General features: G+C 36.9%; 1 protein-coding gene across 1 annotated transcript in view; it reads right to left on the bottom strand.

Moving 5' to 3' along the window:
- LOC149942674 (uncharacterized) overlaps positions 1 to 18,754 on the bottom strand; it is a 30,016-nt gene that overhangs the window by 5,757 nt on the left and 5,505 nt on the right. Inside the window, exon 2 of the mRNA XM_090178564.1 lies at positions 8,532 to 10,233. Coding sequence (XP_090034690.1) covers positions 8,532 to 10,233 — 1,702 coding nt within the window. The remainder of the gene's footprint in view (positions 1 to 8,531; positions 10,234 to 18,754) is intronic.

An 18,754-nucleotide genomic window follows, 5' to 3' on the forward strand; every position in this document is an offset into this window, starting at 1 on the left:
CTAACATGAGCTAAGAATTGTTTTTAACGTAACTAGTTACCCCCAGCGTCTGTTAAACATCGTGGAAGAATTGCGAAATTAGGTAATAAATAGTGTTCGGAAATGTTTATTCATTATCCACAAATTTTCCGATTTATTTAAAAAACGTTGGTAAAAAGAATATCATTTAAACTTATTTAATTATGTTTTTACGCAACCAAGCATTTATTTGAATAAAAGTGGTATTTATTTAAATAATTGTTTGTTTTATTTAAATAATAGGCTTATTCACTTTCGATTATTTAAACATTTTACAAGTTTTATTCAACTATTGGTTATTTAAATAAATATTATTTATATATCGCCGAGCTTATTTTATTCATGGATAAAAATTAATCTAATGCCGAGCACTAGAAATAAATATGAATATTTTTACACTCTTTATTCGATAAAATAAATAATATTTAGGGATTGAAAATTTAATAATATTAATATCGTCTGCTCTAATAACTTTTTAAGTAAAATGGGATAACGTTTCATTTTAATTCATTAGATTCGAACAATAGATTTTGCAATATTTAAAGTCTGATTTTGAAACTATTGATTTTGAGATAGTCATCATATACTGCCCAAGTGTATACTACACGGATTAAGAGGAGTGCTCTAGAAATGTGAACGACAAATTCTTTAAAATTTAAGCGTGTTTTCAGTTCAACGCCTATAAGGAGCACGTGAACGGTTCAAATAGAAGTTTAACTGATTTTAGACTTTTGCTATTAACCAGGATACGAGAAAAACGTGTTTAAACAATACTAAATCTGTGATCATTGTCTAAACACAAACTTAGTTAGTTTTAGTTGAATACTAGTACTGCTTTCACCTTAATTAAACAAGGCTTATTTAACATATAATATAAGGGCAATAATTACTCGACGTTGCCCTAAAACTTTTTAGAGTGCTTTGCTTAATCTCTTTAGGTGGACAATAGTATGGAAAATAGTAGAAAATTCCAGCTTGGACAAAAGTGAATTTAGTGGACAATCTGAACAAAAGTGACCAATAAATATTTTTAACACAGAAAATTATAAAATAATAAAAAATATTTTAACACAGAAAATTATAAAATAATAATAAAAAATATTTTAACACAAAAAATTATAAAATATTAATAAAAATATTTTAATTCAGAAAATTATAAAATAATAATAAAAAATAATAAAAAATATTTGAACACAGAAAATTTTAAAATAATAATAAAAAATATTTTAACACAGAAAATATTTTAACACAGAAAATTATAAAATAATAATAATAAATATTTTAACACAGAAAATTATAAAATAATAATAATAAAATATTTTAACAGAAAATTATAAAATAATAATAAAAATATTTTAACACAGAAAATTATAAAATAATAATAAAAAATATTTTAACACAGATATTTCAGATTTGGTCTACTTAAGGCAAATATATATGCATAGGAATGGTCAGATTCTGATTAACATTAGAATAGTCTTAATTTTTTTGGAATAATTAATTCTAACATTTTAAGTTCAGTGTAAACTATGACATTTTTACCTCTCCGAGGGGACTTTGTACCCTAGGAGGGGTTATACAACCACCGTGTCTGTCTGTCAGGCCTGCGAACGCGTTCGGGGCATTTTCGGGGCAAAGGGTAATCACTGCGTACGCAGTTTCTTAGAATCAGGGAAAAGGTTTTTCCAAAAGCGCCCTCTTTTTGTCATTGGGTGTAGTATAATTTTTTAATCGGCCGGGATTCGAACCCGAGCCCTCTTGCACGACAGGTGAGCGTTCTACCGCAGAACCACGGATACAGTTACGCTTCATTGAAAATTAAAAATTCTTACGAGGAGAGGTATATTTTGGCTTGCCAACTTGTTACAATTAACTTCTTAAAAATTTAATTCCAATTACTTTTTTAAGCTTTGAAATGCAATTTTCTTTATTAGCCACTATTTGCCACTGGAATGGACTTTTCTCTAAAAAGGAGACTTTTTAGGAACACTGTTTAGCAGGGGCGTAGGAACGTTCTAGAAGTTGGAGGGGGCAAAGAGAAACGAAAAGGGGTCTGGAGAAAGTTTTTGAATTTTTAATGGAGTGTAGCTCCGAATGCATGTGTACTTTTTACTACTATCGAAATGGGCGGGAAAAGACGGACATTTTAAACACAGTTGAGGTTCTATACTAAAATTAGCGATTAAGTAGATTAGTCCATAATGAAAAGGGATAATAAAGCTAAACCCTAATAAAATTTGAAGAAATTTAAAAACTTACTAATAGCTCGTACCAATAGGTCTTCGAGCAAACAAAAAGACGCGGAACTCGGACCAAATCGATCTTCGAGTGAAAAAAATAAAAATAAAATAAAATAGCCAGAATTTCCAACGGTAGACCGGGTTTGTCCTATTTGGGACGGAAAGCCTAATAGGGGGAGAGTGGTCGATAATAAGCTTTATATGCTTATAAATCAAAATTTGAGCCTATGAAGATTTCAACTGACCAAAACGTTGGAGGGGGCAATAAAATTAGTTGCCCCTCCCAGCAAAATTCTACGGAGGGGCATTTCCCTCCCCCCGTTCCTACGCCCCTGCTGTTTAGTAGTTTTATCAGCTTTCTTACGGTTAATTAAAGCAAATCTCAGGCAGCATTTTCTTCTTCCTGATTGTGTTTGTTCGAAACATTTTCGTTTTTTTTTCATTGGGAATAATTTATATCGGTCATTAGAGAGGATAGGAAAGTAGCTTAAGAGGGGGAAACGGGAAGATGAATAAGATAGCCTTCTTAGTTAAAGACAAATGGCCATTTCGCTTTAAAGAGTACACGATCGTTTCTCTAATGGCCATAGCACCTATAATCACAACCCCCGCGCCCCCCACTGTTATTATTTATCTATTTCATTTATATCGGGCTTCACCAGAGGGTATTGCCGATACAATGCGCCGGGGTCGACAAATCGAGAGGTCGTCCGGGGGACTCTCGAGTCTCTCGTTACTTAGTTGTCACGCCAGTCGAGTGCAGCGCCGACAAACGACCAGCGGGAAAAATGATTTTCCCTTTTTCCAATGGCGCGATTCTGCAAAATCTACGCGAGCAACGAGTTTTGAGACACGCAATGTCTGTAGCTTCGTTGGTTGTAAGGTCCCCGAAGCGCCGAAGGGAACGTTAATACTAACTAGGGGGCGCTATTCATCGGACATCATCCGAACGCTCGCGGAGATGGACCCAGGCCCTGCTGGAGCTGTTTTTACCAATGATTATACATATCTTTGACAAGAACTCATTTAGCTTACTGAGAACGTACGAGTCTACTATTTAAGCTTCTCTCTCAAACTGAAACCGAGGGGCTTTTCACTCCGAATTTGCCTGTACACTGGTTACGTAATTTCGGATTACGCGGAGTACGCTAAGACTACGCGGAGATTACGTGGAGTACGCTAAGACTACGCGGAGATTACGCGGAGTACACTAACAAGGAGACGACCCGAGGTGATAATCACCGATTTTGTTCAAACTCGGGTATAGTATACACCTCCATGTAACTTGAAAAACCTGCAAGGGAAAAGTTGCGACGGGCTTTCGTTTTTGACAACATGATTTGGGATTTTTCCATTGAAAATAACATGGGAACCTGAAGGAATCTGTGAAACCTTTTAAAAAATGAAAAAAAATTTAAAATTTCAAAACCGTTAAAAATACATTTAAATTGATTTTACAAATTAAATTTAATCAAGTTTAAATGCAATTTGGTCAATTGGGGGACCCTTAAAATCCTTCAAATTCCCATGTTATTTTCAATGGAAATAATTCCAAATCATGTTGTCAAAAACGTTTTCGGTTGCCATGGCAAAACGAAAGCCCGTCGCTACTTTACCCTTGCAGGTTTTTCAAGTTACATGGAGGTGTACATTATACCCGACTTTGAACAAAATCGGTGATTATCACCTCGGGTCGTCTCCTTGTAAGACTACGCGGAGATTACGCGGAGTACGCTAAGACTACGCGGAGTACGCTAAGATTACGCTGAGATTACGCGAATATTTCGAGAATTACGCAAAGATTACGCGGAGTACGCTGAGATAACGCTGAGATTACGCAGAGTACGCCAAGATTACATACTCTTTTCGGGAAGCCTTTACACCGATTACGCGTAGTGATCATCCCCTTGTCTCAAAAGCTCCATTTTTCCCATTAGTAAAGCGCCATCTGCACTCGAGTCGTAAGATCAATTATCTTTCGAAATTAGTTATTAATCACTTCGATATAATTATTAATTTAATTTGGGCAGCTTGAATAAAAGCTAAATTTAAAGATTTAATTTAAATATATTTGATAGAAGGTTAATTTGAATGCAGTTCTATATGCTGGTATAGTTGAAATGAGACGAAAAACTTCCTTATACTTGTGTAATATGTTTAATATTGAAACCGTAGTATCCCACTAGGTTTTATTTTTGAAATATATCCAAATTTAACGACGTTTTTTGTCTTATTTCAATTAATTAATCATAATTCAAGTGTTGCGTTAAGAAAATTGTTAGTAATTAAGTCACCGAAAGATGGTGTTAAGCTTATTTGGCACTAGCGCGCGTAATAATTATTTGAGTTGCAATTTTCAGCTAGTACTTCTTGCTTATGTAAATGGGTCGATTGGTACTAAATTAGTTATGGACAATAAAAATAATCAGCTAGGCTAATACCAAGGCACCACCTTAGGCCCAAGTCAGCTAGCGACTTTTGAAGCCATTAATTCAGGTGGCCGGGTTACAATGCGTAGGAGGGTGGTGGAAAACCCTGCATGCCACGCGATCGAGCCAACAGCTCCCTACACTAACTTTTACCGTTAACCTCAATTGCAATACAAATCGTTCACGCTTTAAGTTTATTGTAGCTGATAATTATTATAGTTATTAGATTATCCCAATTTATTTTACTAAGAACGCGATAGATGCTTCAATAAAACATCTTCCAGGAAATCACCAAGAAGTAATATTTTCGAGAGCCAGGACCTGCAAGCTAGCTAGTTACCGTTTGACTTTTCACCTGTACGGTATGCAACAAGCGTTTCCTTTTAACCATGTAGCTTTTTTTGACATAATAATTCTTAGCAAAACACGATGTTCTGTTTACAGGTGAAAAGTTTCCATTATTTCAACAAGTACTATATAAACAGTAACTTGCAGGTAATTTCTCAGTAACAGTAACTTGCAAGGCCTGGCCTTCGGATATATTACTCCTTGGTGAATTCCTGGAAGATATTATATTGAAGCATCTATTGGTTTTACGCGAGGGTACCGAATATCGTACTTTATCGAGAAAAATTCTTTTAGAAATTAGGAAATCAACTTTTAAAATTGTAAAATCTAGGCGAAAATTAGTTCCAAAATCTCGAAATCAGCCATAAAAAAGCAGAAATCGACACGAAAATTGTTCTCTGAAATCTCATAATCAGTTTCTGATTTCTAAAATCACTTTCCTATTCAAAATCCAGAAAGCAAAATTTTAAAGTGTTCGGTCAAATGTGTTTTTGAATAGATGATGCAAACTGTTTTTTAAATTAAAAAAAAATTGTATAACGTTAAATTAATTTCAAAAGATTTTAAAAATGGTTTTGAGATTTTAAAAGCCGATAATTATCGTTTTTTGAAAATTAATTTTAAAAACTGTATGGCTAATTGCGTAAGGAATTTTTACGATTTCCGCGTTTTTTGAAAATATATAAAATCTATAATTGACTGCAAACGCACGGGATTTTGAAAAATATAACTGTAAAAACTAGTACCAAATATAAATTCGAAATATGCAATCAATTTTCAAGTATTAGTTCTAAGCCAATTAATTATAATCGCAATTATAGAATAAGTTAAAAGGTGACCAATAAATTATTTTAACAACAGAGTGCAGAGTTTAGTCCACCAAGTTCCTATTGACTCGAGAAATAATGGTATTGACATTTGCTTCGAAAACGCTTTCAGAGATAAAATCGTTCATTGCAAAGTGGATATGCCTTTCTTATCTCATTTCTAAAACGATGACGTAATATCGTACTCGAAGTTGATGATAGATTAGTCTATGTTTCTTAATTTCGCCCACAATCCCGTCTAATTACTATAATAACAAAAATATTCATCTTTGTTCTCCGCAAGATCATTTGTTTTATTTAAAATGACAAATTGTGGAAGCTACCTACGCGTCACCACCCGTATTGCTAATTGCGTGACAAAATAAACAACTGCTAAGTGGTATTTAAAGATTTATAGTGCCTGGTGTTTATACGGGTCGGGGAGTTGTCGCCAAAATCGTTTTTACCGAGAGTTTGATATCCCATATATTCGCCAATTGTAGATAGCGATGCTTTATTTACCTCGTTTGAAAATTGGCCGAAGCCCAAGTGTCGTAAATTATCGAATTGATCCGGCTTTCGACGGTGCTTGGCGACCCAAATTCTGCGAATTCCTAAATTTTATTTCGTCGTTCGGTCTTTGAAATAATATCGCGGGAAAAGACAAAGGACATAGATTACGCGTCAGAGTGGTAAAACCCGAAACTAATGTGGCCTGATGAAATATCCGCTTCCCTAATAAGGATACTGTTCAGTATACTTATCCCGTTAATGTCAAATGTACCAAAAGCTATTAAATTTTTAAAATTTAACGAATGGATTATGTTTAATTTTTCTTCTAAATAGCTTCAAAAGAAGTAAACGTTCATTGATCTATAATTTAATTATATTTTAGTGGGCTGTTATAAAATTGAGTACTGCTCAAAAAGGTTCAGTTTGTAAATCATTTTGGGTAGAGGTAAAATTTGGTTTTGCAAAAGTGACATAATTAATTAAAATAAAATGAAATAATATAATAAGAAGCACCGTTGCATAGTAAAATTTTATAATATTTGATTAAAAATATTTATCACTACTAGTTTCGAAGCCATTTCGGCATCATCATCAGGGGTGCAATTAGTTTTAAGGCTAAGTATAGCAAAGAAGTTACACAATTAACAATCTTATCCTAATTTTGGTTAATTTGGGGTAGGCACTGTATGTCCGCGATTCAGAAGTAAATCACGCGTATAAGGAATACTTAGACAATTCGGCTTTTTCTGGATCCGTCTTTATTTTAATTTTTTTTTATTTAATTCAGCTATAGATTCTTTATGTTAATATACCGATTAAAAATTGTTCACACTGAACTAATCAATAATAAACGAAATTAAAATTTCCCGGATTTTAGATAATTTAAAATTTCTACGTTCCAGACTAATGGCGCCATCTGGAGGACTTATCGTATTTAATAGGGCTGTGCGAGTCCTCTTTTTTGGATTTCGAGTCGAGTCCGAGTCCCAAAAAATTGGACTCACCAATTTGCGAGTCCCACTTTCGAGTACTCATTCGAGTCTTCGAGTCCCTAAGAATTAGCCACGAGCAATATTCGAGTCTTAAATTTCCGAACGAGTCCAGTATTAGCATTAAATTTATTCCGAATCCAATTCGAGTCTTAAATTTATTCGCGAGTCCAATTCGAGTCATAAATTAATTCAGAGTCCCCAATTTGCAGTTGAGCCCTATCTAAGCCTTATATTGCTAAAAAGTCAGAATCATCCTAAAAATTAAATCAGTAATTAATATTTAAAATACTTAATTTACTTATCTACAATTTTTATAATAAGAAGTAATTTTACTAATTTACTAATTTAAGTAATTAAAATTTTCTTCAAAAATGTTTTAATATCTGGAATCTGGATTTTTTTGGTTACTAAAACTTACTACAAGAACTATTCACCATGTGAGTCATGTGACCTCTGACTAAACAAACTGCGTTAACGCTACCGCAGCGCCAATACGGGACTTTTACAAAAAAAAATAAACAAATAAAAATGACGGACTCGGTGGAAAATAACGGACTCGTCTTAAAAAAATTGGACTTGCGAGTAATTTTTAGGACTCGGTGAACGGCTCGCAAGTCCATTCGAGTAATAAAAATTAAAATATTCGAGTCCGAGTCCGAGTACTCCACTCGGACTCGAGACCGAGTACTCGCAGTTTTCGAGTACTCGCACAGCCCTAGTATTTAATACCTTACCTTCAATGCCGTTAAATAGGATCTTATCCCTTGTCATACGTGTATCGATCTACTAATTTTAGTTCTAGTTCCAATAGAACGGTTTTCTGTATTTGCATGTACGTATAGTGCATAAAATAATTTTGAATATTTTAAATTCAATGGTTAGTTGTAAAGTATTAAAGTTAATTCCAGGAGGTAAAGAAGCTGGATTAGCAGAAAATTTTGCCTCATCGTCTCAATACATATTATCACCTCATTAATTATTCAACCAATTAATCAGAAAAAATTATTTCAAGCACTTGAATACTATACCCATAAATCAGACTTAACGAAACTATTATATTACAAACGAATCGTGTTATTATCTGTTATTTCTGAGGCAGTTTTTGCCGCCTAGACCGTTTAACTCGGATAAGAGATGACCTTTCTAACTCGTACCCTTGACCTTGATCGATAAAATGGATCTTACCTGTGATCCCGGAGGTGATCCTGTCGGCGGAAAGCTTTGTGGCAGATATCGCAAGTGTAAGGTCTCTCATCCGTGTGCGTCCGTTCGTGAATCAGCAAATTGTAGGATTTGGTGAACCGACGCTGGCAATACTTGCAGATGAACTCTTTCTTTGGCCTCGACGACGGTGCCCTGGTCGCTCGGTGGGTGGTCGTTGCCAGGTGGTAACCGCTCCTTTCCAAGATCAGCCCTGGCTCCCTGACGAAAGCGGATGGGTGAGGTATTTGGTGCTTGGCTCCGAACAGAGCGGCCGCCGCCGCGAAACTGTGTCCGTAATGCGGGGGAGCCGAAGACCCGTGGTGGACCAGATGGACGCCGTAATTGGCCATCGGTACTGGTAAAGAAGGACGGTGACCGTCCAGTTTTTGCGGCGGGACCTGGTAGGCCGGGGACGGGTAACTCGTTGGGAATCCTGGTTCGAAGCTTTTGAACGGGTAAGAATTGTCCTCCAACGCGTGACGTTCCGGTACTTGGGTACCGCTGAGAGGAATCCTAGGCACTTCCGGCGGGATTCTCCTTCCGGCGCAGTCGGAACCCGACTCGTCGTCTTCTACGTCCAATTCTTCGTCGTCGAGACCCACCGACAGACGCTGTCTGACGCGTTCCATCTCTTCGTCGTCGCTGCAAGCTGGGTCGGAATCCGATTCCTCTCGATCGGAGACGGTGGCCGAATAGGCCAGACGGGCGAAATCGAAGCGTTTCTTCTTCTTGCGGGCTTCCGCTTCCTGCCGACAATTCCTTCGAGTCGCGTCGTCAACTTCTTGGCTTCTCCTTTTGCGATTGTCCGCCGTCGTTTCTCCGGACGAGGACGTGGAAAGGGAAGAGCTGGATCGGCCATCTTCGGAGCACGGCGGGGAAAGTGCCACGCCGGCGGGGAGGCCTCCCGGGTGGTTACCGGAGAATAAGAAAGTCCCGTTAGCGGGCGGGAAACGTCCAGGAAGAAGATCGGGCTGGAAATCGGCGAAGGAGGCGCCGCGTCCGCTTTCGAGGTTTCGGCTAACGACTCGGTCACGACGCGTCGAGTGATTAGTTTCGGCTGGTGGCGCGTTGATCGTGACCGTGCCTCTTCTCCCGCGGCTGCCAGCGAGAGCGAGTTGTTGGGAGGAGGCGTTCGAAGATGATGGCTCATTAACGAGAGCGTCGCCGCCGACGAGAAATTGATTCGCCGCCGCCGAAGGAGAAGCGTCCGAGGCTTGGCGGGACGAAGACGGGAAACTCGGGTAAGAGAGACACGATGTCGCCGTCGGCGCCGATGTCCGCTTCGTATCGCATTGTTTCGACGCGGAAACGGCGCTCGGGGGATGATAAGCCGTAAACGCCGATCCCCCTCCGACCGAAGGCCCGGTCTTCGAGACAGCGTGCCGAAAACTCGGTTCCGATTTCCTTTCCGCTAGTCGCGGCGGCTGTTGGTAGGCCATCACTTTCGCGTTGGTCAAGTTCCTCAAGACCGCCTCCATCGACGCTCCGTTCCTTCGCGGCGAAAATGTCGCCAATAAAGGGTGCGACGTTTGGTGGTCCCCGCGTTCCGCCAGGAGCGACGTGGTCGAGGGGACGGTGGCCATCGGGGTGACCAGGAGCGTGGCCGACCCGGAATGCTGTTGTTGCAGCATCCCTCCGGTCGGGGTCAGAGGCGGAGTCGGCATGAATAGATCTCTTCTCTCGTCTGCAAAACGGAAACGGGTTATCACATTTTAATTACTTAAATTAAATTAATTAATTAATTAAAACTCTTATATCCCGAAGAATTAAATAAATAAGTCATACGCTAATTATCAATGTACGGGCGTAAATTGTTTGGGATTTCACGTCATTTTTTGGGGAAAGGTTGATCAAATCAGGAATTTATGAAATTACATTTACTAAATGAAAAGAGACTTAAAACGGTTTTAAAATTCACAATTTATTTATTGAAATAAATTGTGAATTTTAAAACTGTTTTAAGTCTCTTTTAATTTAATTTTTCACAATGTGCTTCTCTTCACTTCTACATTTACTAAAGTTTAGACACCGACAAAGCTAGGATTTTGGTTAGGTTGAGCACGCAATTAACTTAAAAGTTTTAAAATGAAATTGTTTATAAAACCATACATTTCGTTACATACAAAGCCACTACTAACAGGCCAAAGCTATTTATCTCAATAGCTATAAAATGATGCGAAAATAAACTAATTTAAAATAATAAATTTTATCGAATTAGTTAATATTTAAGTCTATTTTATTTCAATATATTTGATGCTGCAGACTTTTTATTAAAGGTTTCCCGCCTACGATTGATGTAAAAGAACATAAAACAACCAAGCAGTGAGGAGTACTTAAATATTATACTCTAGTGGAATTCAAGCGAAAAGCCCAATTACTTCATATATGGTTGTAATGAGGGGGTGGCCTAGCATCGTTAAATTTTATTTCATGAATATTTATTTGAAATACGCTTAAACGTGTTGTATCCGCGGATTTTTCTCGAACAATTTAGTTTCGCTGTCCTGCCTCCGAATGGCGTCCGCACCCAATCCTCGGCTTCCGCACGCATCCAGCAGTTTAATGGCCGCCAAAAAGCCATCCCATTGTCTGCCAAACAAGGCAGTTGAATACCGAGGGAGGGGGGTCTTTTAAACGGGCGCGTTTAACATGACTCAATAATAATTGGTATCGTGGCCCATTATCACCTGCCCAGCTCCTGACCCAACCGCGAGGGTAATGGTTAAAGAACGGAGAACCTTTGGGGGTCGAATTAGACGGGCTTCCATATACTTCAGCTATTTCCGCCACACCAGGATTTCAGAAGCCCGGAATTGGCTGGAAGACGTAAAAATAGTCTTAATCGAAGCGGAACTTATATTAGGGAGCTCTCTGTTACTACAGTTGTTGTGGCAAAAATTTTCAAGTTGGTCTGACGATATAAACGCTGGTACGGTTAATCATTATCCATGATTAAATTGATTTTTTTCGGGAAAAAATGTAAACAAAGAAATTTACCGGTTAATATTTCGGAAAATGATTAAAAACATGTATTAAGCCTGGTTTTCACTTGGCGGAAAATCACCGACAGAAAGTTCGACGTCGGAGATATGGTTTTCGACGTTTCGCTCACTGTCGGCGTTTTAGCATTTTCACTTGGCGTTTTTTTAGGGCGGAAATAAAGCGCTTTTGTTTCTGGCAGCGAGTTCGTCGGTTTTCGTCTGATTGTGGAGATTTAAGCCTAGGCCTAAAAATGGATGATTTATCTGATCATAATCTTGAACTATTGATTAAAGCTCATGTAAGCATTTTAAATTTAAGGTTATTTTACATGATATATCGTGTTCAAAGAAATATGAGTTATGAAAGATCGGTTTGTGTGAAAGAAACATACTGGAAAACAAGGCAACAAGGGTATCAAGAAAAAAAACACGTTCCAAAATTCACAGAAAAGCACGTGGCCGATTTCCGGATGCAAGAAGCGGGAAATTAACCATCCCCCCTGACGTCACAGTAACCTTTCGATAATGGTTTTTGATTGGTTGAAAAAGAGCGAAATCGCCCAACTGACCGAAAAAAATAGAAATGAAAATCGCCACACAAAACCGAAAACCGACGGAATTTCCGCCCGGCGTCGACGGAAATTTTCGCCCATTTTCCGTCGACGCCGGGCTTTTTCGCCCAAAAACCGCCAAGTGAAAACCAGGCTTTATTCGGAATATTTGAGCTTTTTATCGAAAAAAACGTCGTTTTTCCGATTAATTTTAAAATTTATCAAAACAATTAATCGGATAATACAGAAATATAAATTACTTGATCAAAACGCTTTACGAATAATTTTGAGAGCTTTATCTATTGATTAAAAGTGAACCATCCCCGACCTCTGGGTTCTTCCTTTAATATACATTGGTAAGATCCGTACTTTTATTCCTGTAGACAGAAGTATATAAGATACTCTTACGACAGAAGTATCCAACTAGGCTATAACATTGTACCTTCTCGCGGGTTCTGTGTGGTTTTCAATGGGAGTTATTTTCCCGTCAAATCGCGGAAGCATACACCGCATCACGATTAAAATATTACAGCCTGTATTACTCCGCCTGAAGATGTAACTAAATTTGCCTTTTCTAGCTTTAGATTAGTAGACCGTCTTGTGATAGTAAAGTATCATTTCAATGAAAGATACGTAACGCTACTGATAAGATACTAACACGGCTTCTTTTAAAGGAAAATCTTAAGAATTTCCTAAATAAATTTTTTTCTATACTTCAATAGTCACTACGCCGAGATTTTTTCTTACAGAAAACTATTAAATTTAACAGAATCTTAAACAACGCACGAGTTTAGAAAGACGAACTAGCTCGTTTAATCCCATTATGAACACTTTAGTCATACTTGACAATCCTGATCTCAACCATGCTGCCGATTTTAGACTATAGTAAATACGTGAGCTTTTATCTCTTAATGAACCCTTTTATATGAGGGGTTTAAATTTAACCCAACTTAAATGAATCGCAGTTTTCCCATTGACCCGAGGCATTTTCCTTTTAATTCCAATTCAGGGAAAAACTTAAAAGTTACTACATAAATAAATATAGGATTCAAAGAAGAACAACACTTTGTTTGAACTAAATGGTCCCAGAACTAACTTATTTTTTTAAATAATTTATAAATTGGCTTATTTTTCATTATTAAAATATTTATTTAATTTTGACTATTTGGTAAGCCACCATTTAGCAGTATTATATATTGTTTTAAAGGAGAACTGTCACCAAAACCAAAATTTACGAGGTTTGTTTACAGAGAGATGGAAAATAGATTAATAATTATGTCCCTGAAATTTTATAGTTATTGGAAAAGTATTTAAAAAGTTACGCTACTTTTTCCGCAACCTACATCAAACGGCTCCAAAAATTTCAGAAATCGTGGTTGAACCTACGTGCAGCGCCAAAAGAATCAAGCGGCCAAAATTTGAGAAAGGGAAGCGTGTAAGGCATATTAAAAACACGATTAACTACAATCTACCAATATAACTAGGTTAAAAAGCCAAGGAGAATGTCGTAGCAGACGGCAGTTCCGATCGAAAAACGATAAAACCGGGGGGGGGGGAATATTTCATTCACGAGATGGCGCTGCAGGTAGGTTCAACCAATCGGTTCTGAGATTCTCGAGTCGGGGAGGATAAAACACAAAATTTGGTTGCTTATAATAAATCAAATACTGGAAATATTAACATGAAATTTTTTGTATAAAAATTTTCGGACGTCCTCTATCCATTTAAATAGTTTTAACCAATTTTAGGGTGGTGACAGTTATCCTTTAAGTCGATTTATTTTAAAAAAAATAGTATTTATGTGAAGTTCACAATTGATGCAATGTCTCGCGGAAAAATTTGGATCATTCGAGCAGTTATCGAGCCAATTTAAAAAACTTCAGGTCATTTATTTAAATTACAAGTTTATATAACATTTCGTTTGCGCGAATTTCCCGCCAAACATTTACCATGTGCGCCTAACTATTTGAAATGTCTAAAATTACACTGGTAGAGATATTTATAAATCATATATTAGCGATGTAATAGTTTTAAAAACTCGCTTCAAGCCGTATTTCGATCCGCACTATTTTATCTTTCGTAAGGTATTTTGAAAAATCAACGGGAGCCTGCGAACGTACATGCTACAAGTGCATTAAATTATGAGTATAAATAAATTAATACTTATCTCGTAATAGATATGTTATATACTTTTGATTATAAAATAATGCCCGGCAGGGCAGTACAAAAAGTGTCTTACGTATTCTGTTTCACCTTACTCGTAGTTTCAAATGTGGGATTCAATTTCGGTTATACATGTTGGCAAATATGAATAACCCAAATTGAATATATAATTGTAAGGCATTTCTCTCGCAAGTACGAATAACCCAAATTGAATCAATTATTGTAAGGCATTTCTCTGATAAATATGAATAACCCAAATTGAATCAATTATTGTAAGGCATTTATCTCGCGAGTACGAATAACCCAAATTGAATCAATAATTGTAAGGCATTTCTCTCGCGAGTACGAATAACCCAAATTGAATCAATTATTGTAAAGAATTTATCTCGCAAATATGACTAACCCAAATGGAACCCCGCGTTTCAAGGTATTGCTCTCGCGAGTACGAATAACCCAAATTGAATCAATTATTGTAAAGCATTTCTCTGATAAATATGAATAACCCAAATTGAATCAATTATTGTAAGGCATTTATCTCGCGAGTACGAATAACCCAAATTGAATCAATAATTGTAAGGCATTTCTCTCGCGAGTACGAATAACCCAAATTGAATCAATTATTGTAAAGAATTTATCTCGCAAATATGACTAACCCAAATGGAACCCCGCGTTTCAAGGTATTGCTCTCGCGAGTACGAATAACCCAAATTGAATCAATTATTGTAAGGCATTTCTCTGATAAATATGAATAACCCAAATTGAATCAATTATTGTAAGGCATTTCTCTGATAAATATGAATAACCCAAATTGAATCAATAATTGTAAGGCATTTCTCTCGCGAGTACGAATAACCCAAATTGAATCAATTATTGTAAAGAATTTATCTCGCAAATATGACTAACCCAAATGGAACCCCGCGTTTCAAGGTATTGCTCTCGCGAGTACGAATAACCCAAATTGAATCAATTATTGTAAGGCATTTCTCTGATAAATATGAATAACCCAAATTGAATCAATTATTGTAAGGCATTTCTCTGATAAATATGAATAACCCAAATTGAATCAATTTTTGTAAGGCATTTCTCTGATAAATATGAATAACCCAAATTGAATCAATTATTGTAAGGCATTTCTCTGATAAATATGAATTACCCAAATTGAATCAATTATTGTAAGGCATTTCTCTGATAAATATGAATAACCCAAATTGAATCAACTATTGTAAGGCATTTACCCCGCAAATATGAATAACCCAAATGGAACTCAATATTGTAAGGCATTTACCCCGCAAATATGAATAACCCAAATTGAACCCAATACTGTAAGGCATTTACCCCACAAATATGAATAACCCAAATTGAACCCAATACTGTAAGGCATTTCTCTCAGAAATATGAATAACCCAAATTAAACCCAACGTTGTAAGGCATTTATATCGCAAATACGAACAACCCAAATTGAATCAATTATTGTAAAGAATTTATCTCGCAAATATGACTAACCCAAATGGAACTCCGCGTTTCAAGGTATTGCTCTCGCAAATACGAATAACCCAAATTGAATCAATTATTGTAAATAATTTATCTCGCAATACGAATAACCCAAATGGAACCCAGCGTTTCAAGGTATTGCTCTCGCAAATACGAATAACCCCAATTGAATCAATTATTGTAAGGCATTTCTATCGCAAATATGAATAACCCAAATTGAATCAATTATTGTAAATAATTTATCTCGCAAATATGAATAACCCAAATGGAACCCAGCGTTTCAAGGTATTGCTCTCGCGAGTACGAATAACCCAAATTGAATCAATTATTGTAAGGCATTTCTATCGCAAATATGAATAACCCAAATTGAATCAATTATTGTAAGGCATTTCTCTGATAAATATGAATTACCCAAATTGAATCAATTATTGTAAGGCATTTCTCTGATAAATATGAATAACCCAAATTGAATCAACTATTGTAAGGCATTTACCCCGCAAATATGAATAACCCAAATGGAACTCAATATTGTAAGGCATTTACCCCGCAAATATGAATAACCCAAATTGATCCCAATACTGTAAGGCATTTACCCCACAAATATGAATAACCCAAATTGAACCCAATACTGTAAGGCATTTCTCTCCGAAATATGAATAACCCAAATTAAACCCAACGTTGTAAGGCATTTATATCGCAAATACGAATAACCCAAATTGAATCAATTATTGTAAATAATTTATCTCGCAATATGAATAACCCAAATGGAACCCAGCGTTTCAAGGTATTGCTCTCGCAAATACGAATAACCCCAATTGAATCAATTATTGTAAGGCATTTCTATCGCAAATATGAATAACCCAAATTGAATCAATTATTGTAAATAATTTATCTCGCAAATATGAATAACCCAAATGGAACCCAGCGTTTCAAGGTATTGCTCTCGCAAATACGAATAACCCAAATTGAATCAATTATTGTAAGGCATTTCTATCGCAAATATGAATAACCCAAATTGAATCAATTATAGTAAGGCATTTATATCGCAAATATGAATAACCCAAATGGAACCCAGCGTTGTAAGCTATTGCTCTCGCATATGCGAATAACCAAAATTGAATCAATTAATGTAAGGCATTTATCTAGCAAATACGAATAACCCAAAATGAATTAATTATTGTAAGGCATTTCTCTCGCCAATATGAATAACCCAAATTGAATCCATCATTGTAAGATATCGTAGTTTTCCTTCGATTAGTCGTATCTCAACCACATTTGGAAGTCGTAGTTAGTAGACGGGGATTGTCTGCCTTCGATACAGCTGCGTGAACACGATCAGGCTAACGAAGAAAGCGGGAGTCTGCGTCCGAGATGGGAAAGCTCCTTTTGTTTGTCCGCTCTCGGTCGGTCATGATCGGCGTGTCCAGCGGCAGCGGGATCCTTACCTTATCTACAGCTATATGGACACGAAGCCAGACCATGCAGCCGCGTGAGAGACGGGGTGCGCTGCGGGATATAGACAAGCTTCTACCTCATTCCTTACATCTGCTCCCGGAGACTTTATGAGTAAGCTGAGGCGTCTGCGATTCAATCTGACCACCAACGTTTTCTAATTATCCGGGGCTATAACGGACGGAAAACAATTGGACCAAGGGTAAAACGATTGTAGTTTGGGGCATCTGTTCGTATCTGGCCATAAAATTTATAGTAGACCCATACCGTACCGATTTACGGAGCTAAACGTTACTCCACTTCGAATAATAAATAGATAAAAATGTGTCAATTTGACTGCAGCTGCGTTTTACAACGAACCAGCTTCCCATCTTATAGGACACCCATGAAATAATTATTACAGGGACGTTTAGCTTCCTCTAAAACGTAACAACGCTTATTTTCATCCCTCTACCGGCGAAAAAATGCGTAACTAACTCTGCGCATGCGCGAATGTATCACACGTAGAGATGCTGACTAGGTGGCGTCTCCTTTTGGCAATAATAGGCAACACCCTGATTTTTTCGACGGTTTCTTTTGAAATCGAAATAGTAATATCGTTAAGAGCAGCAAGATGGCGTGGTTTACGTTATTTTTAAACATGGCCGCTTCTTGTGATACCGATTTTTGTGAAGGTTTCTTTTGAAATCAAAATAGTAATATCGTTAAGAGCGGCAAGATGGCGTGGTTTACGTTATTTTTTTCTTGTGATACCGATTTTTGTGAAGGTTTCTTTTGGAATCAAAATAGTAATATCGCTAAGAGCTGCAAGATGGCGTGGCTTACGTTACTTTTTAAACATGGCCGCTTCTTGTGATACCTTCGAGAATGCGTATTCGCTGTTAGGCTTTACGCATGCGCGCAGGTGTAACATGCAGAGAGGGTCCGGTTAGACAGTGTCTACTGTTGGCTTTAGTAGGCGACACCCTAATTTTTGCGCCCGTTTTTTTCGAAATAGAAATAGTAACAGTAAGGTGGCGTGGTTTACGTTATTTTTAAACATGGCAGCTTCTTGTAATACCTTGATGCATGGGCAGTTACTGTTATATCTATTTTTCCCGATAAAGTGATGGGAATAACGTTTGCTCGCTTAGTATCAATTAATTGCGTAATTTTATTTGAAATAATTTCTCGAAACGCCTTTTATTTTATGAAATCAAGTAACTATATGATAACATAGTTTCAATGCTTGAAGCCTAGGTGTTCCCAGGCATAGGTAGGTTATCGTGGCGTTGAATATTTCCTACGCCACTCATTACGTCATTGTCGTGCCAAGTTAAAATATCGAGACTATTGGCTGCGTTGAGTAATAGTCGGTATCAAAGAAAATGAACTTACAGAACGATTGGTTTGAAAGTTCGGAAAAATAATATTTAGTTTAACTAATTAATGAACTTGCTAATGATGATTTGGTGTAATTAAAGAGTATGAATTTGAAAAAGCACCGAAAATTATATAAAAAAAAGTAACTACGTGTATCGTAATTAGCGCTATATCGCAAAATAAAGCTAGGCCTTGGTCAGTTCAT

This window comes from Leiobunum rupestre, chromosome 6 (assembly GCF_980474605.1).
Source record: "Leiobunum rupestre chromosome 6, qqLeiRupe1.1.hap1, whole genome shotgun sequence".
In the NCBI taxonomy this organism is placed as follows: Eukaryota; Metazoa; Arthropoda; class Arachnida; order Opiliones; family Sclerosomatidae; genus Leiobunum; species Leiobunum rupestre.